This window comes from Chiloscyllium plagiosum, chromosome 9 (genome assembly GCF_004010195.1).
Source record: "Chiloscyllium plagiosum isolate BGI_BamShark_2017 chromosome 9, ASM401019v2, whole genome shotgun sequence".
NCBI lineage: Eukaryota > Metazoa > Chordata > Chondrichthyes > Orectolobiformes > Hemiscylliidae > Chiloscyllium > Chiloscyllium plagiosum.
This window is the reverse complement of record NC_057718.1, coordinates 7,055,724-7,076,646: the sequence shown is the minus strand read 5'-3', so window position 1 is coordinate 7,076,646 and position 20,923 is coordinate 7,055,724. Positions and strand designations below refer to the sequence as shown.

The 20,923-nt window shown below is 43.3% G+C and overlaps 1 protein-coding gene across 1 annotated transcript in view; it reads left to right on the top strand.

Annotated features, from left to right (window-relative positions):
• Positions 1-20,923, top strand: part of cd109 (CD109 molecule) — a 133,759-nt gene that overhangs the window by 81,501 nt on the left and 31,335 nt on the right. The window contains exons 21-23 of the mRNA XM_043696746.1: positions 3,156-3,297; positions 16,612-16,788; positions 20,017-20,098. Coding sequence (XP_043552681.1) covers positions 3,156-3,297; positions 16,612-16,788; positions 20,017-20,098 — 401 coding nt within the window. The remainder of the gene's footprint in view (positions 1-3,155; positions 3,298-16,611; positions 16,789-20,016; positions 20,099-20,923) is intronic.

Sequence of the window (20,923 nt, the reverse complement as noted above, 5' to 3'; positions counted from 1 at the left end):
GTACACCTATGGGTCAAGTGCTGGAAATTAAGATTAGAATAGCTCGGTGCCTGTGTTTGACTGGCACTAACACGAAGGGCCGAATGGCCTTTTTCTGTGCTGTAGCTCTCTACGTCTCTGAATAATATTCTTCTTGCCAAAGTACATAACCTCACATTTTCCCCCTTTATATTCTATCTGTTGTGAGTTATGGACCGGGTCGGAGCCTCTCAAAATATTTTAAGAAGGTAGGCCAGACCCTAATGTTTTCTTATTTTAGAGGTAGATGTCGAGTGGATGTTCCAGGTGTGATGCAGCTGGTCAAACCATTTGGCTTTAAGCAAATCAGAATTTATTTAACACTATAGTTGAATCACAAACAAAAGAAAACTTAACTGACCCAATACAGCAACTTAACTAAGGAGTTGTTCCAACCCAGTAACATCTTGTAAACACACCCCTTGGCAAAAAGATAAATTCAAACACAGGGTCTGACAAACAGGAGAGATTTCAGAGAAAAAGTCAGTCAGGAGTCATCTGCTGAAGCTTGGAGCCTTTCTCTAAACACTGAGCATCTTGTGATTGCCACAGCTAAACCAAACTAGAAAAAACCCTGAACTGGGAGAACTGGCCACTCCCCTGCCATTGTTAAACTAGACACTTCTGCATCTCTGCCTTTACAACCTCTCTTGAGAAAAACCAAGGACTAAATAATCTTGTTAAAGTGACAGCATCATCGCATGTGTTTTTGCACAATTGTTTAAATTGCCTACATCCATCTGCAGACTGTTTTAATCATTCTCACCTCTTAGCTTTCCGTCTATCCTTGTGTCATCTGCAAATTTGGAGAATAGTACATACACTTTCCTCATCACAGTCATTAATGGATATTGTGAATAATTGTGGTCCCAGCACTGATCACTCTGTTACAGGCATCCATCCTGAAAACACTTTCTATTAGCTAGCCTGCTCTTTTTCTATCCAGCTCGTTAACTCCTCGAAGAAATGTCAGTAAATTGTTCAGGCATGATTTCCCCTTCATGCTGACTCTGTTTGATCATGCTGTGAATTTCTAAATGCTCTGTTATTACATCTTTTACAATATACTTTTAACTTTTTCCATAGCATAATGGACATTAAGCAAACTAGCTTATCAATACCTTTTCCTTGACCCCTTCCCTTTTTAACTGAAGGTGCTACATTAGTAATTTTCCAATTCTCTGGGTCTTTTCCAGAACATAAGGATTTTTGGAACTTACTATCAGTGCATTAATTATCTCTGTTTTCCCAGAATGTATCCCATCACGTCCAGCAGAAGTATCTCTCTTTAGCCCCATTAGTTCTCCTGTCACTTTTTCCTCAAGATATAATTACAATTCTTTCCTCTCCTCCTACTACCCCTTGATTCCTCAGTAATTTCTGAAAGATTACCAGAGTTTCCTGCTGTGAAAACTGACGCAAAGCATTAACTTAACTTCTCTGCAATTTCCTGGCTCCCCATTTCATTACAGAAACCTTCCAGTGTGGAAGCAGGCCATTCAGCCCATCGAGCTCGCACCAACCCTCCAAAGAGCATCCCACCCAGACCCATACTCCTACCCTATTCCTACATTTCGCATGACTAATCTACCCAGCCTGCATATCCCTGGCCACTGTAGGCCACTTCCCATGGTCAATCCACCTAATTTGCACAACTTGGGATTTTTGGAAGAAACCAAAGTACGCAGAGGAAACCCACGCAGACACGGGGAGAATGTGCAAACTCCCCACAGACAGTCACACAAATCTGAAATCAAAACTAGGGCCCTGGTGCTGTGAGGCTGCAGTGTTAAGCACAGAGCCACTGTGTCATCCTGATGTATCTCTTCCTTTTTATATATTTAAAGAAGATCTTGCTGTCCATCTTGATATTACTTGCATGTTTAACTTCAAAGTTTATTTTCTCACTCAGCATTGTTCATTTTTTATTTGTCTTTTGTTGCTTTTTAAAATGTTTTCATTCCTCTGGCTTACCACTAATCTTGAGCATACTATATGACAGCATCTGTGAAGATAAATCAGAATTAACATTTTGGGTCCACTGTTTCTGAAGAAGGATCCCCAGTTCTGAGGAAGGGTCACCGGACTTGAAATGTTGACTCTGATTTCTTTCCACAGATACTGCCAGACCTGTTAAGTTTTTCCAGCAATTTCTGTTTTTGTTTCTGATTTACAGCATCCTCAGTTCTTTGGGTTTTTATTGACCATATTAAATATTTTTTCTCACATAGTGATGCAATCCTTAACATCCCTGGTTTAATCACAGTTACCTCTTGCTAGAATTTATCTTTCTTGCCAGAATGATATCTAAAAGAATGTACCAGAGCATGAAAACAATGCAGTGTACCTTAGCCAACCTCGATCTGATTGAGATTTAACTTCTGTGTTCAAAGTCATGAGTATCTTTGATAGAATAATTTTTGTTTCCGGTGGGTTGCTAATCGAAGGAGCACAGATTTAAGGCTGGTTGGTGAAAGAGCCAGAAATGGTCTGACATTAATAATTTTACACAGTAACTTGTTGTGATCTGGTTTGTGTTAATTGAAAGTGTGATTAAGGTGGATTCAAACTGTCAAATAGGAATTTGAAAACAGATTTGAGCATAGAGTCACAGATTTATACAGCACAGAAACAGACCCTTCGGTCCAATTCCCCTGTGCTGTCCAGATATCTTAAATTAACCTAGTCCCATTTGCCAGCATATGGCCAATATCCCTCTAAATCCTTCCTATTCATATACCCATCCAGATGCTTTTTAAATACTGTAAATGTACCAGCCTCCACCACAGGGAATGAATGTTTATGGATGTGGTGTCAATCTAGAGGGCCGGTCTGTCCTGGAAGGCATCAAACTTCTTGAATGTTGTCGATACTGCACCCATCCAGGCCAATGGGGAGTAAATCCATCATACTCCTGACTTGTAGTTTGTGGGCAAGTTTTGGGGAGGTGAGTTACACTCGCTGCAGGATTCCTAGCTTTGATAAAATTTGTAGCTCCATAAACATCAGAACTCCTGATTTATTTATTACAATTTGACTCCTGATTAGTTGTCTTGCTTTTCTTTATTATTCCAGATTTTCAGGCTATGATTTTTACCTGACAGTGTTTAACAACTTGTTTCCCCTTCTGTGTCCAGGCTGAAGGAATACAGCAGTCCTTCTCTCAGGCTCTGTTCATTGCCCCAGAGGATGAGGGACAGCTTTGGTCCAAGGATATACAGTTCACCTTCCCAGAAAATGTGGTGGTTGGCAGTGAAATTGCCCATGTCACTGTGATTGGTAAGTCAGCCTGGTTACTTCTTCTGCCTAATCAAGATCTTCTCTGAATCTCCACTTAGTGAGACAAGACAGTCACAATATGAGAAACAGATTTGAGCATCCAATTACTTAAGCCTACTTGATTTATCAGCTCAATCAGTCCTAATTGGTATCTTGAGTCCATTTACCTGTCTTCTCTTGACCCCTCTAACCAACAAAAATATATTAATCTCTGAAGGCCTGAAGGCGCCATTTGACTCCAAACATTCATAGTTCTTTGGGGGACAGATTTACAGCTTGCCACTCTCTCTTGTGTGAGAAATGCTTTTCCATTTTGTTGCTTACTTTATGATCATTTTCCTTGTTCTTCATTCACCCATCAGAGGAAATCATTTTTCTATTGTTATGAAGTTGAAGGTGTGTGCTGTACCTTTAAGAGAGCGTGAAAACTGAAAAGCTGGCAAACACCTGTCATGTGACTGACTACAGGCACAAAGTGTACTGGACAAGTTGAAGATGTAATATTTGATCTGTAACTCAGATACTGAGTTGTTTTCACAACATTTTGAATTTAGCCAATCAGTTTAAATTATGCCCCAAGATACTAAAACCCAACTGAATTTGAACGTTATTGTTTTGACAACATTGAACCAATGAGATGATCCAATGTCTTGGGGTATAAAAAGCAGGCATTTTGGATAGTTAGCCAGAAAAAGACCACCTTCTTCCATCATCTAAAAGGTATCTTTTTTGTTCTTATGAAAAATCTGTGCAGCAGAAGACAGAATACGACTACAAAGGAGGATCGACATTGCTGGCTGGTTTTGAAAGTTGACTTGCTGTAATTTAATAGAGGCTTTATTGGATCAGTATATTGTCATAGAGTGGGAGGTAGTTAACAAATTTTTTAAGCGATGGGAGGATTAGGGTTGTGAATTGTTGCTTAATGTTCACTTTTGGAGTTAAGGAATAAAATTGTTATTTTTTCTTTAAATAGTGAAATTTGGGGCAGTTCTCTGTCACTCATACTTTATAACAGAGGTGATGTGAGCTTTCCTGTGTGGTTGGTTTAATTAGCAGAACACGATATCGACCCAGTTGAGTCCTTCTAACATTTTCAACATGTCCATTACATCTCTCCCTTCTTCTCATAACCTATTTAATCTTGAGCATGGTAGTTTACAGATTATGTTGCTAAACTGGTGACTCTCCATATTGGACCCGTAGTCTTGACATGTAAGTTGAAATCTCCCTCATGGAGCAGTTTGAGTTGACTGTGGTAAGCAGAACGAATTCTCGAATTGGAAGATTTTCATCTGTACAGGTCAGTACTAAAACCCAAATGGCACTTTCAGGAAGGAATCGTGCCATCCTTGTACAATATGGTCTCCATGTGGCACTAGTCCTGCACTATGGTGATGGCTCTTACCCACTGAAATGAGGCTGGCAAACCACTCAAATGGACTCGTGTCTTAGAAGGTGACAAGGTGTTTAATGTTGAAGGCTGGGGCTTGAGTGATTACCTATTGAGTTGGACAAGGAGAAGGTTGTTGGATGGGAATATTTTAGTTGACTGTAATAAGGTGTAGAGAACTTGAGGATGGTCAATGGCCAATGATCCTTGTTGTATATTTTGTGCTCAGTGTCTATGCAGAGATGAAACTGATGTCTATGTAACTGGTTTTATTCACTGTGATGGTCACCCTGCTACAGGAAGGATATTGTAAACCTGGAGAAGGTTCAGAGGAGATTTACCATGATGTTGGTGCGTATGGAAGGTTTGATTAGATCAGATTACTTACAGTGAGGAAACAGGCCCTTTGGCCCAACAAGTCCACACTGACCCTCCGAAGAGCAACCCACCCAGACCAATTCCCTTACATTTACCCCTTCATCTAACACTACAGGCAATTTAGCGTGGCCAATCCACTAACCTGCACACTTTTGGACTGTGGGAGGAAACCGGAGCACCTGGAGGAAACACACACAAACACGGGGAGAATGTACAAACTCCACACAGATAGTTGCCTGAGGCGGGAATTGAACCAGGGTCTTTGGTGCTGTGAGGCAGCAGTGCTAACCACTGTGCCACCGTGCCACCCTATAAAGAAAGGCTGGATAGGCTGGGACTTTTTTCATTGGAGTGTAAGAAGTTGAGAGGTGACCTCATAGAAGTCTATAAAATAATGAGCAGTATAGATAGGGTTAATAGTAGTTGTCTTTTCTCTAGGATGGGGAAACTTAAAGACCAGGAGGCACATTTTTTAAGGTGAGAGGAGATTTTAAAAAAGGCATGTGGAGCAGATTTTTTTACACAGAGTGTGGTTCATGTGTGGAATGAGCTTCCTGAGGAGGTGGTGGATGTGGGTACAGTTACAATGGTTAAGAGACATTTGGATAAGGACATGAATAGGAAATGTTTGGAGGGATATGAGCCAGGAGCAGGCAGGTGAGATTAGTTTCATTTGGGATTATGCTCAACATGGACTGAAGGGCCTGTTTCTGTGCTGCATGACTCAATGACTCTAGCTCATTGTTGACAATTCTTTCTACATCTTTTATACATTTCTCTGAGTCCACACTGACCTTAGTCAAGTGAGCATCAATTTTGATCAAGCTCTGAGCAATCATAATTTTTATCTGGTTGAGGAATCAAACAGTTAAAGGTCATGATGTATTTGGCAAGGATAAGCAGCTTGAGGAGAGATTTATGGTCTTCAAGAACTGAAAAGCTCCTATCTGGAAAACAGCTAACTGAGAGGCAACTGAATAAAGGCCTTTGAAGTTACGAGTGGGTTTGCATCGGTGTTTTTAGGGAGAAGCTTGATAAAAGCATGTTAACATAAGGAGCAGAAATTATGCTGATAGGTTGAGTCAAATTGGAGGATGGAACATTAACATTAGCAAAGACCAGTTGGGCTGAATGGCCTGTTTGTGTCCTGTCAATGTGAGGTTGAGCGTGCCTTTATATCAAGAAAAAGGGATAACACCAGAGTCACCAAGGGAGGATGACGATATTGCAGGGTGGGCGCCGCTCACAGTGCCCGCCAACAACACCTGCTGAGGGTTAGTCTCTGACCAGCGGACAGATAAAGTCTGATGCAGCCTTGGTGTTGAGCGTGACACAGAAGCAGGCTTTCAACAACAAGGTGCTTAATAGATTACTGACAGATCTAGCGTCTAATTCACTGGGCTTTGTCGTCCAATCATTCGCAATGTTTCCAGTTTTGAGAAGCATGTGTTTTTCATCTGAATGTTATTCTCAGGCTAACATGTCTATTTTCGGCAAGATTCTTTATTCTTACAAAGAAACTTTCTTTTTCTTCCTGCTGAATTCAATTGTTTTCACAGGACACATCTGTGTCTAATCTATCTCATTTCTAAACAGTCGTTTTGTTTAGACTATGTTGTGGCCCAGATGTGGAGTATTTTCCAGCTTCTTTTCTTTTGCTTCTGTCTGTCATTGTTCTCTACTCTTGCCTGAGAACACTGCTCTGTGCTTGGCTGCAGATCAGTGAGTGCTGCTTGTCCTTCTGTGGAGTCACAGAGTCATACAGCACGGAAACAGATCCTTCGACCCAACTCGTCCACGCCATCCAGGTTTCCCAAATGGAACTGGGCTCATTTGCCTGCTCTTTAAAGCTTTCCTATTCCTGTACCTGTCCAAATGTCCTTTATATGTTGTAAATACATTGAATTACCTTTATTGTCACATGTGCACAAATGAGACATGTGAAAAGTTTATAATCACCAGTTATGGTGCTAGCTTTAGGGACAAAGGTCCCAAAGTACAGCTTCTTCAGTCACACAATTGTTACAGTTTAACAATGTCACCGATGCATGGCAATATCTTAGGTACAGAAAAGAGAAATGAAGATCAGAAATTACATTACAGCTACACAAACCTACCTCCACCACTTCCTCTGGCAGCCCATTTCATACATGCACTACCCTCTGTGTGAAAGAGCTGCCCCTCAGGTCCATTTAAATCTTTCCCTTCTCACGTTTAACCTATGCCCTCTAGTTTTGGACTCCCCTACCCTGGGGAAAAGACTGTGACTATTCACTTTATCCATGCCCCTCATGATTTTATAAACCTCTATAAGGTCACTCCCTCAGCCTCCAACACTCCAGGGATAAAAGGTCCCAGCCTATCTAGCCTTTCCTTAAATCTTCCAGTCGTTGTAACATCCTTGCAAATACTTTATGCACCCTTGCCAGTTTAGTAACGTCCTTCCTATAGCAGGATGACCAGAATTATACGCACTTGTTCAAAGCATGTTCTGCCATGTTGTTCAAATGTCCCTGATTTGTTGGTCAGCTGGGAAAGAGCATTTCGGCGATGAAGAGAGGCTGGATAGGCCCAGGTTATTTTCTTTAGAGCACATTGGTCGAGAGGTGTGTAAGATTATGAGAGTCATGCACAGAGTGGATAGACAGCAACTCGGTCAAAGAATCCATAACAAGGGAGATTAATCTTAAGGTGGAAGGCAGGAGGTTGTGAGGGGATTTAAGGAAATATTTCTTCACCCAGAGGGTGGTGAGGGTCTGGACTGCCCTCCCTGGGGGTGGGGGAGGGGTAATTGAAGCAGGAAACCTCACAACCTTCAAAAGGTACTTTGATGAGCACTTGAAGTGTCGTAACATTCAAGGCTTTGGGCCTAGTTTTGGAAAGTGGGACTAGTGTAGATTTAGTGTAGCTTTGGCAGTACAATGGGCCGAAGGGTCTTTTTTGTTTTGTAGGATTCTATGACTATGTTGGGATATCACAACAGGAACTGATCCTCCATGGGTACAATATCTGGGAGGGGAGGCAGAAAGCTTGCGGGAGTGGGAATCCTTGTCGATTTTGTCAGACCTTCATTGAGGAACACTAAAAGCAAATATGACCATGAATCTTCACCTCAACATCCGTTCAATGAACACTCAGATTTAGAAACTTAAATAAAGAGAATGTTCTTCATTAATTTTCTTTAAACAGATCCTTGAGTATAGGAGACTGTGGGATGATCCGATCAGTGTAAAATGCTTAAGGATTAGATGGGAGAAAATGATGTTCCTCTGTTGAGGTTTAGACTTTTATGCACTTTGAACCAAGCTGTTTGGGGATGGTGTCAGGAAGTACTTTCTACACACAAAGGGCAAAGGATAACATCCCCTCAAAAATATATTGAACTTATTGAGATTTTTGTCAGGTAGGGGTAAGAATAAAAAAAAAAATGACAATTGTATAGTGCCCTTAATGCAGTAAAACCCCCAAACATGCTTTCAGGGAGCATGTTAAAACGTGTCACTGAGCGAGATCAGGAGACTTTAGGACAGGTCCTTGGCCAAAGAGGTAGGCTTAAAGGAAGCAAGTGAGACAGAGAGGCCAAGCCTGGTTTAAAGAGGGAAATCCAGAGTTGAGAGCACAGGCAGCTCAAGACAAGGACACCCATAGTGGAATGATTAAAATGCTCAAGAGGCCAGAATAAGAGTATTGCAAACATTGTGAAACTTAACAAAGGTTGAAAGGCCTGAGGCCACAGAGAAAACAAGGTTGAGAATTATACAATCAAGATGCTGCTTATAACCAAGAGTCAATGTTGATCAGCAAGCACAGGGGTGTTAGGCAAGTGGACTTGGTGAGAATAAGGACTTGATTAGCGGAGTTTTAGATAATCTCAAGCTTAGAGAAGGTAGAATGTGGGAGATCAGTCCTGAGTGTGGTGCAACAGTCAAGCTTAAGGGTAATGTAGGCATGAATGAGGGTTTCTACAGAACGTCAGCTGAGTCAAGAAAGAAATCAGGTGGATTTATGGAGGTGGAAACAGATGATCCTGGTTATGGCCAGACTATGAGATCAAGTTAGGATCAAATTCGGCACCAAGTTTGTGATCCAATTGCCTTAATATTAGACTGTTGCCAAGGGAGATGGTGGATAAGGGAGATCACCTGAGGGCCAAATATGAGCAAGAGATAGGAACTAAAGATGGCTTAATAGATTGGATAGATTGAAGTTGGATCATTAAATATACTCAAGACTGAGAGAGACAGATTTTTAATCTGTAAAGGAATCATAGGTGATGGGGAAAAGGCAGGGAAGTGGAGTTGATCAGATCATTCGTGGTCTCATTGAATGGTGGAGCCAACTCAATGGGCTAAATGGTCTGCTTCTACTACTGGTCTTATGATCTAACTGTATGGCAAGGCAGGCTGGAAGGGCTGAAGGGCCTCCATCTGCTCCTGTGTTCCAAACTACAGCTTCCAGTTGCATGGAGTCTGATTGTACATCATTGAACTGAGCACCACCCAAACCTTCTAAAGATCCAGAGAAAGGGGATAAAATATATCGGGGGCAAAGGCAGTTGCAGATCCTTCGGTAAATGTTTAAAATGTGGGAGACCGTGCAAATAAGCAAGGGGTTAGAAGATCTTACATGCAGGATGTTCACACACCAGCAATTGTTAATGCCATGACTGGATATGTTTTTGCTCATTCTTAACATGATAATAATCCTTGCTGGATGTAGGTTTGCTTGCTGAGATGGAAGGTTCATTTTCCAACATTTTGTCACCATACTAGGTAACATCTTCTGTGAGCCTCCAGATGAAGTTCTGGTTGTGTAGCCTGCCGTCTATTTATATGTTTGAGTTTCCTTGTGCTGGTGATGTCATTTCCTATGGTGACATCATTTCCTATGGTGATGTCATCTCCTGTTCATTTTCTCAAGGGGTGGTAAATGGGATCCAAGTCAATATGTTTGTTGATAGTGTTCCAGTTGGAATGCCATGCTTCTAGGAATTCTCTGTGTCTTTGTTTGGCTTGCCCAGTTGTGTTGTCCCAGTTGAAGTGGTGTCTTTCCTCATCTGTATGTAAGGATACTAGTGAGAATGGATCATGTCATTTTGTGGCTAGTTGATGTTCATGTACCCTGGTGGCTAGTTTTCTGCCTGTTTGTCCAATATAGTGTTTGTTAAAGTTCTTGCATGGTATTTTGTAGATAACATTAGTTTTGCTTGTCTGTGTAGGGTCATTCAAGTTCATTAGCTGCTGTTTTAGTGTGTTGGTGGGTTTGTGGGCTACCATGATGCTGAGGGGTCTAAGTAGTCTGGCAGTCATTCCTGAGATGTCTTTGATGTAGGGGAGAGTGGCGAGGGTTTCTGGACATGTCTTGTTTGTTTGTTTGAGTTTGTTGCTCAGAAATCAGTGGACTGAGTTCATTGGGTACCCATTCTTTTTGAATACACAAATAGACGATTTTCCTCTGCTCTGCATAGTTCCTCTGTGCTGCAGTGTGTGGTGGCTCATTGGAATAATGTCCTAATGCAGCTTCATTTGTGGATGTTGAGATGATTGCTTCTGTAGTCCATATGTGTTGTTTTCCTGTAGACGCTGGTTTGAAGTTCCCCATTGGCTGTTTGTTCTACTGCGACATCTAGGGATGGCTGTTTGTTGTTTCCCTCCTCTTTAGTGAACTTTATGCCAGTAAGGGTATTATTGATGGTCTTGAAGGTTTCCTCTAATTTGTTTCATTCAGTCATCCATATAGCAGACCCAAAGCTTGGGTTGGATGGTTGGCAGAGCTGTTTGTTCAAGTCTCTGCATTACTGCCTCTGCTAAGAACCCTGATATCGGAGATCAGAGATCCCATGGGTGTTCTGTTGGTTTGTCTGTAGGTTTTGTTGTTGATGGTGAAGTGGGTGGTAAGGCATAGGTCCACTAGCTTGACAATACTGTCTTTGTTGATGAAGTTGGTGGTGTTGTGGTGTATGTGTCCTTGGTTCTCCAATAATGTAGTCAGTGTTTGCTTGGCCTGGTTGATGTTGATGGATGTGAACAAGGCTGTTACATCAAAGGAGATCATTATTTCATCCTCTTCTATCTTGGTGTCTTTGATCGTCTTCAGGAATTCTTGGGTGGAGTGGATGTAGTGGCGTGAGTCTTCGACTAAGTGTTTTAGTCTTTGGTGTAGCTCCTTGGCTAATCTGTAAGTTGGTTTCCATGTAGTCAGACTATGGGTCTGAAGGCGGGGTGGGGGATGGGGTCTCCTGGTTTGTGAATTTTGGGTAATTTGTAGAAGCGTGATATGTTGGATCTGTCTGGTTTCATTTTTTGGAAGTCAGTCTTAATTATTTCTCCAGATGTCTGGGGTTTTTGAGTAGGCTGTGATTCAGTTCTCTAGCTGTGAGGTCCAGTCTATCGTCACTTGTTAGCCACTGGATAGACAGGCAGAAAACTAGCCACCAGGATACATGAACATCAACTAGCCATAAAACAATATGACCCTCTCTCACTAGTATTCTTAGATATGGATGATGAAGGACACCACTTCGACTGGGACAACACATCCATCGTAGGATAAGCCAAACAGAGATATGCACGAGAATTCCTAGAAGCATGGCATTCCAACTGGAACTCTATCAACAAACACATTGACTTGGATCCCATTGACCAACTCTTGAGAAAAAGAACAGGAGGTGACATAATCATAGGACATGATGTCACCATGGGAAATGACATCACCATAGAAAATGATGTCACCACAGGAAATGACATTACCAGCCCAAGGAAACTCAAACATATAAATAGAAGGTGGGTTACATCACCAGTGCTTCATTTGGAGACTCACTGAAGATGTTACCTAGTATGGTGACAAAACATCTGAAAATGAACCTTCCACCGCAACGAGCAAACCTACATTCAGAACTTCAACCTGAGCTACAAATATTCTCACAACTCGCTAATAATACTTGCCTGTTGGCATTTTCTTTCCATGCTGACACTGAAGTGCTCCAAGCCAAGTAATACTCATGTGTACATAGGAACAGGAGGAGGCCATTTAGTTTATCGAGTCTGTTCTACCATTCAGTGCTATCCTGGTCAGTCGACAACCTAACTCCCAAACTCACATTTCCCCAAATTGATTTGGCTAAGAAAAATTCATCTGTCTCCATTTCAGAATTGATTGAGCTTCAATTGCCATTTGCAAAAGAGATTTCTAAACACCTGTAATTATTGTGCACAAAAGTGTTTTAATGTCATTCCCATACAGTCTATCTCTCGGTTTTAGGCTCTGTACCCTAGCCCTGACTGCTCTGAGCAGCAGAAATGTCTTTCATCTATCTACACAGGCTGTTCTGTTTTTTTTAACCTATTTTTCTAATCAACCTGCTCAGAGATGTCATTACGCACTTTTCGAGCAGTTGGGACTGGAATCTGCATCTTTCAGTTCAAGAGTAGAGACACTAACCACTGCACCACAAGAGGGTCCCCTGTTCTCCCAAACTATCTTGATAACCTCAATCAACTCTCCACTGAACCTTCTAAATTCCAGAGAATATAACCTAGCTTTATAACCACCTCTCTGCTCTTGGCAGACAACTTATGTCACAAGAGCTTCTAACAAAAATATTCACGTGCAGTAAATATCAGTTCAGTTCTCTACAGCATTATCCGAATTTTATGGAAGCTCTTATGCATTAGAATTCTGTATCTGAACGTACATAGTCTGGACACTTTCATTGGAAGCAAATAATTTTGAAATGCATCATTGGCCCTCCATTTGCCTTTAATATATTAGCTTCAGTGATCTTGAAGACTTATCAAGACTACTGATCCCTTGGGAACAACCACTTAATATAAATATAAATGGACCAGGGACTGAGCCAGGAATCTGGGAGTATTGAGTTTACTCCAGCTGGAAAGCTCTCATCAGCTCAGGTCCTTCCACACTGTACTCTCTACGTTTTTCATCCAAGGACTTTTGATTAGTATCCAAGGCTGAGAACTCTTTATGACTTGTCTTGGTGTCAACCTTGGCTCAGTGGGTAGCGCAGTCACCTCTGAGTCAGAAGGTCAGTAGCTGTTCCAAACGCTGGAGAATGCAGTTCATGCTGGTCTTCCCAGAGCAGTGCAAAAGGGATGACGGTGCTGTCAGAGAGACCGCCTAAATCCAAGGCACGCTCATCCCCCTCCCCCCAGCCTGTCCTCTCAGGAGGACATAAAAGATCCAGAAGTACTACTTCAGAGAAGGGCATGGGGACGTTCCCATTCACTTGATTAATACAAAGACCATGAGCTGCAGGAACAGAACTAGTCCTTCAGTCCATCGTATCTACCATTCAGTGATATCGTGGCTGATCAGAGGCAATTCAGCCCATCAGGTCTACCATTCAGTGATAACATGGATGGTCAGGGGCCATTCAGCCCATCAGGTCTACCATTCAGTGATAACATGGCTGATCAGAGGCAATACCCTTATTTCCAACTCGCCCATGCCGACCAAATATCCTAAATTAATCTAGTCCCACCTGCCAGCACTTGGCCCATATCCCTCCAAACCCTTCCTATTCATATACCCATCCAAATGCCTTTTAAATATTGCAATTGTACCAGCCTCCACCACTTCCTCTGGCAGCTCATTCCATACACGCACCACCCTCTGTGTGAAAACGTTGCCACTTAGGTCCCTTTTAAATCGTTCCCTTCTTGCCTTATACCTTTGCTGTCTAGTTCTGGATTCCCCCACCCCAGGGAAAAGACTTTTTCTATTTACCCTATCCATGCCCCCCATGATTTTGTAAACCTCTATAAGGTCACCCTTCAGCCTCCGACGCTTCAGGGAAAACAACCCGAGCCTGTTCAGCCTCTCCCTATAGCTCAAGTCCTCCAACCCTGGCAACATGCTTGTAAATCTTTTCTGAACCCTTTCAAGTTTCACAAAAGCGGGGAGACCAGAATTGAACAGAATATTCCAAAGGTGTTCTAACCAATGTCCTGTACAGCAATGGTTTCTAAAATGGAATCCTAGTTTCTTAGGAAAGCAATGGTCAGTATGTGTCAAGTTTAGCTAAAAGATAAATCATTACCTGCTTCTCTATCCACAAATGCTGCCTCTGTCACTCAATGTCCACTGAAAGACAGTTCTGATTCACATATCTGTGAGATCTCTCTGTGCAAAAGTGGGTTCATTAGATTAAAAGAAAAGTCATCTTCAGGATGTAGATGTCACAGTCCAGGGCAGCTTTTATTGTACATTGCAAATTGGCCTTGTAATGATCATGGTCAGCGGCATTGCCGAGCCCCCACAGCCCGTGTGGTATAGCTCCTCTCAGAGTGAGGTGAGGAAAGGGGGTTCCAGTATTCACACACACTCACATCGAAGGAACAATGATATTATTCCAATTCAGGATGCTGTGGTGTGCCTTTGGATCTGTCATCTTTTGAGGTAGTAGAGGTCACAGATCTGAAAGATGTCATCAAGTGGGCAGCGCGGTGGCTCAGTGGTTAGCACTGCTGCCTCACAGCACAAGGGTCACAGGTTCGATTCCGGCCTCGGGTGACTGTCTGTGTGGAGTTTGCACATTCTCCCTGTGTCTGTGTGGGTTTCCTCCCATAGTCCAAAGATGTACAGGTTAGGTGAATTGGCCACGCTAAATTGCCTGTAGTGTTAGGTGCATTAGTCAGAGGAGAAAGTGAGGTCTGCAGATGCTGGAGATCAGAGCTGAAAATGTGTTGCTGGAACAGCGCAGCAGGTCAGGCAGCATCCAGGGAACAGGAGAATCGCGTTTCGGGCATAAGCCCTTCCTCATTCCTGAAGAAGGGCTTATGCCTGAAACGTTGATTCTCCTGTTCCCTGGATGCTGCCTGACCTGCTGCGCTGTTCCAGCAACACATTTTCAGCATTAGTCAGAGGGAAATGGGACTGGGTGGGTTACTCTTCAGAGGGTCAGTGTGGACTTGTTGGGCTAAAGGCCCTGTTTCTGCATTGTAGTGAATCTAATCTAAAAAAAGTGCCTTGGTGAGTGAAAGAATTTTACTGTATTTTACAGTACAGGAGGAGGCCATTTGACCCATCCTTGCTGTACCAGCTCCTGAAAGAGCTACCCAGCTGGTCCCACTCTCCAGCCCTATTTCTGGGCCCACAAATATTTATCCAGCTCTCTTTTGAAATCTCCTATGCAATCCGCCTCCCCCACCCTCCCAGGCAGCACATTCGAAATCCCAACAACTCTCTGAATAAAGAAATTTTTCCTCATCTCACTCCTTGCTGTCTTCTGACATTCTTGAAATTGTGACCCCCCCCGCCCCAGTTACTGACATACCAACTCATGGAACACAATATCCTTCTTTACCCTGTCAAAATTGTTCATCATTTTGAACACCTCAATAAGGTCACCTCTTAATCTTCTCTGTTCCAAGGAGGACAAGCCCAAGCTCTCTAATCTTTCCTTGTATCTAAAATCCCTCATTCCTGGCATCAACCTAGTAAATCTCCTTTGCATTCTCTCCAGAAATAAGATGTCCAGAACTGAACACAGATCTCCAAATGTGGTCTGACCACATTTGGGATGTTGCAATGTACCTGGTAGAAATCCCACCTGTCACAGACTTGTGTCATAGCATACCTGAACAAGTTGAATAAATAATATCTGTATTCTGCTGTCACTGTTGGGGAATCAAAAAGTCAGAGAGGTCTACAGTACAGGAAAAGGCCCTTCAGCCCATTGAGTCTGCATCAAACTATTCTACTCCCATCTGGCTCGTGGCCCATAGCAGGGATCATGGAGGAAGTGAATGTTGAAGGTGGTGGATGAGATACCAATCGCATTGACCTGGATGGTGGTGAGGGTTTTGCTTTTTGTTGAGGCTTTTTCATAATTCATTTCCTTCTGTTTATCTTTTTAGGCTGGACCACATGAAGGGGGTGTTTTCCTGAGAGACAGGCATCAATTTATTTAAGTCAGCTAATGCCTGAGCTATTCTGTATATAAGCCAGTTGTTGTAAAGACTCCTACATACCTGGTTCCCTGATATCTGCATTCCCTGATACCAGGGTCCCCTGACCTTTCCACTTGTACTTGAGCAATACCAGCTGGGAATGGTATTCATCACACTCCCTATCAGGATTGGCACCATGCAGATGGCCACTCAGGTCAGTCAGTGGAAGAGACCTCCCATCACACTAAATAAGTCCATAAATAACTCCGGAGTGGACACGAGCTGTCCCTTAACCCTCACTGCCCACCTGGGGAACTTCTGTAGTCTGCAGAGAAGACTATCTGACATCTTGACTAACACATCATACCTCTTGTCTAGGAAGTAACAGGTCAAAATTGTACATAGTCAATGAGGAAACAGTTGCTCTAACAAACATCTGATTCATTATCCAGGCTCCCTGCAGGGCACCCTTTGTTAACTGGTTTGTTTTTAGATTTTAAGAAGTTTTTTACAAAACATACACAAACCCAGATTATGGCAGAATATTAATCTCTTTGGGAACTGGGTCGGTTTGTGGCAATTGCAGTTCAAGTGTAAATGAAATGGATTGTGACAATTGGTTCTCTCTTTCAGGTGATATCCTTGGACCTTCCATCAATGGAATCGAGGATCTTCTTCAGATGCCTTATGGATGTGGTGAACAAAACATGATCAGATTTGCTCCAAATGTCTACATTTTACAATACCTAACAGCCATAAACCAAGTTAATAAGGAGATTAAGGAGAAAGCTTTGTTATTTTTGATGCAAGGTGGGTTTTGTACTTTGTCAAAAAGTGTGGCGCTGCAATAGCACAGCTGGTCAGGCAGCATCCGTGGAGGAGAAGAATGGACGTTTCGACCCTAAGCCATTCCTCATTTCTGATGAAGAGCTTATACTCCAAACATCAATTCTCCTGCTCCTCGGATGCTGCCTGACCAGCTGTGCTTTTCCAGTGCCACACTTTTCAACTCTGATCTCCAGCGTCTGCAGTACGCACTTTCTCTGGGTTTTGTACAATCACAGGGAGAGGGGAGGGGAGAAGGGGTGAATGGAAGAGTTCAGACACATGGCAGTCCCAAAAGGAAGACAGGGTAGATCACAGATTCAGGAAAATCTGAAATATGGGTTCAGGGAGGGTTTTGAAGGCTCAGGGGCGTGGGGTGGGTGGGGATGGGTTTTTGGGGAGCAGGTTTTTCAGAGCCAGCAAGTTGGTATGAAGGGTGGGGTATCACCATCTGTTGGGGAGTAGTGTTATTACAAAGTGCACACCCAGAAGACAGTCATACCCCTTTCTTTCCTCAGTTTGAAAACTTCCTTACAAAGGTAATATGTCCATTCCCATGCAACTGCCCCTGGCCAGCTGGGGTTTGGTGAGGGCAGGGTGGATGGAACTGTTAATGAGCTCAATATTTCTTAATTATTCATTTACAAATGGTGGGCAGGTTTCTTATTTTGGTGCCTGCCCGACCTCTATTATTGTGACAATATGTGACAAAGGAAAGTTAGTCAGACGTTGCAAATTCCTCCAACACTTTGTTATGCCTGTTCTGTCTATATCTATTTCCAGAAATGACAGCACTAACATAAGGGGGCACAAGGAACAGGAACAGCTTTAGACCAGCCTGAATTAGAAAGCCAGATGTACGATTTCTTTTTATTCCCTTATGGGGCTTAGGTGTCGCTGGCTGGGCCCAGCATTTATTGCCTGTCCCTAGTTGCACTTGAGAAGGTGGTGGTGAGCTGCCTTCTTGAACCACTGCAGTCCATGTGCTGTGGGTATTACCCACAGTGCTGTTAGCGAAAGTGATCCAGGATTTTGACCCAGCAACACTGAAGGAATAGCGATATATTTCCAACTCAGGATGGTGAGTGGAGGGGAACTTGCAAAGAGGTGGCATTGCCATGTATTTGCTGCCCTTGTCCTTCTAGATGGAAGTGGCTGTGGGTTTGGAAGGAGCTGTCTAAGGGCTATTGGTGAATGTCTGCAGAGGATTTTGTACATGGTACACAATGCAGCTGCTGAGTGTCAGTGGTGGAGAGCGTGCATGTTTTTGGCCGCTTTATCTTGGATGGTGTCAAATTTCTTTACTGCAGCGCATAGATCTGATCCGTTGGTTGTGGGATCCCTTAGCTCTATCTATCGTTTGCTGCTTATGTTGTTTGGCATCCAAGTAATCCTGTTTGGTAGTTTCACCAGATTGACACCTCATCTTCAGGTACACCTGGTGCTGCTCATGACATGCCCTCCTGCACGTTGTACCTGCCTGTTCACCAACTACCCCATCGTCTGATCCAAAACTCTGGCCCATCCCCCTGCTAACCTAGTGTAAACGCTCCTGAAGAGCTCTAGTAAACCTCCCACCCAGGATATTGGTGCCCTTCTAGTTCAGGTACAACCATCCTCCTTGTACAGGTCACACCTTCCCCAGAAAGTATCCCAATGATCCACATATCTGAAGCCCTCTCTCCTACACCAGCTGTGCAGCCACGTGTTCATCTGCACTTGCTCTCTGTTCCTAGCCTCACTAGCCCGTGGCACCAGTAGTAATTCTGAGATTACTACTCTGCTTGTCCTTCTTTTTAGCTCCCAACCTAACTCCCTATATTCAATTTTCAGGTCCTCCTCCCTTTCCCTCCCTGTGTCATTGGTACTGATATGCACTACAATTTCTTGCTGCTCCCCCTTTAGACTCGATCCGAGACATCCAGGGTTGATCTCCTGGCTTGATGGCAATGGTTGAGTGGGGGTTATGCCAGGCCATGAGGTTGCAGGTTGTGCTGAAGTACAGTTCTCCTGCTGTTGATGGCCCACAGCACCTCATGGATGCCCAGTCCTGAGCTGCTAGATCTGTGTGAAATCTGTCCCAATTAACATGGTGATAGTGCCACACAATGCAATGGAGGTTATTCTCAATGTGAAGGTGGGACTTTGTCTCCACAAGGACTGTGCGGTGGTCACTTTTACCGATACTGTCATGGACAGCTGTATCTGCAGCTGGCAGATTGGTAAGGATGAGGTCTGGTATATTTTTCCCTCTTGTTGGTTCCCTCACCACCTGCCACAGTGCCAGTCTAGCAGTTATCTCCTTTAGGACCCGACCAGCTCCATCAGTAGTACTGCTAGTAAGCCATTCTTGGTAATTGGCATAGAAATCCCCACCCAGAGTACATTATGTACCTTTTCCATGCTCTGTGCTTCCTCTCAGTGTTCAACATTAGCTGAAGGAGGATGGTACGTGATAATCAGCAGGAGGTTTCCTTGCCCATGTTTACCTGAAGCCATAAGATTTTATGGGGTCCTGAGTCAATGTTGAGGGCTCCCAGCACACCTCCCCCCTGACAGTATCCCACTGTGCCACCACCTCTGCTGAGTCTGTCCTGTCGGTGGGATAGGATATATCCAGGATGGTGATGGTGGGGTCTGGGACATTAATACAATCATAGCTGAGCTTGGGCTTGAAATACACTTTCCACCAACTCCCCATCTCGCTGGATCAAAACTCTGTCTACCCCAACCTTCAATCGATACAAAAGATGCAGCAACTGCAATGAATTGGTACAGAGCCCTCTCAAGATTCACAACGCTTTAAGTAAAGAAAGTTCCCCTCATTTCAGCCCTGAATGATGAACTCTTTATCTGAACCTGTGCCCCTGTTGTTCAGACTCCCCAGTTAGCAGAAGAAGTTTTCATATTATCTCATTTTCTCTCTCTCTCTGTCACATTATCTCTCACCTGTCCAAACACTTCCCAGCCCGAAATAGCTCAGTGAGATTGTTCTTCCAAAGTCCAAACATTATAGATTCAATTTGCTCTGTCTCTCACCATTGGTCATCTCTCTCATCTCCAGGACCAGCTTAGGGAAACATCGCTCTAACACAAGTCTATTCGACTCCCCCCCCACCCCACCTTCCCCCAACCCCACCGGCACTTCAACATTTGGATTCAATTTCCCCCAAAGCATCAATCCAGTTCTCAATCTGTAATGTTGTTATTCAGGTTACCAAAGGGAGTTGACATACCAAAGATCGGATGGTTCCTTCAGTGCTTTTGGAAATTCTGATTCTTCTGGAAGTACTTGGTAAGAAATTTTTTTGGCGCAAAGTAACTGAAGGCCCCTTCCGTTTCTACCTCTGGTTACAAAGCTCTCATTCACTTGACTGTGGAAACAACCCAAAAAAATCTGTTGCAAGATTTATAACTAGTTTTCTTCAGTTTAATTACTGAATAATGCCAAGGGGATTACTATCAAATGTTAGGAAGGAATGACCAACTCACATAAGTGAATATGAATAATGTTCTTCTCTCTCTCCCTCTCGTGTTGTCTCATTCTCACTTTCTGACTCTCCCTCACTGTCTCTTGTACCTTTGTTCACTCATGCTTTCTACCTTCCTCACTCTTTCATTCTTCTCATGTTTTCTCTCTTGCTGTTTTGTTCTCTCCATTCCCTCTCTCTCCTGCTTTCTCATTCTCTCTCTCAATGCCTAATCCTCTCTCCCACTTTCTCATCCTTTCTGTCTTGCTGTCTCATTCTGTGTCTCCCACCATCTCAATTTGTCTCTCCTACCATCTCAATCTCTTTCATCCTGTCTTATTGCCTCTCTTGCATTGCCCCACTCTCTCACTCTTTCTTCCTGCTGTCTCACTTTCTCCCTCTTGCTGTTTTACTCTTCCCCCTTTTCCCTCTCCCTCTCTGTTGGATGTTGCTGCTATCGGTACTTTAGAGTCAAACAGTGTGATGCTGGCAAAGCACAGCCAGTCAGGTAGTATCCTGGGGTGGCACAGTGGCTCAGTGGTTAACACTGCTGCCTCACAGTGGCTGGGACCTGGGTTCAATTCCACCCTCAGGCGTCTGTCTATGTGGAGTTTGCACATTTGCCCCGTGGCTGCGTGGGTTTCCTCTGG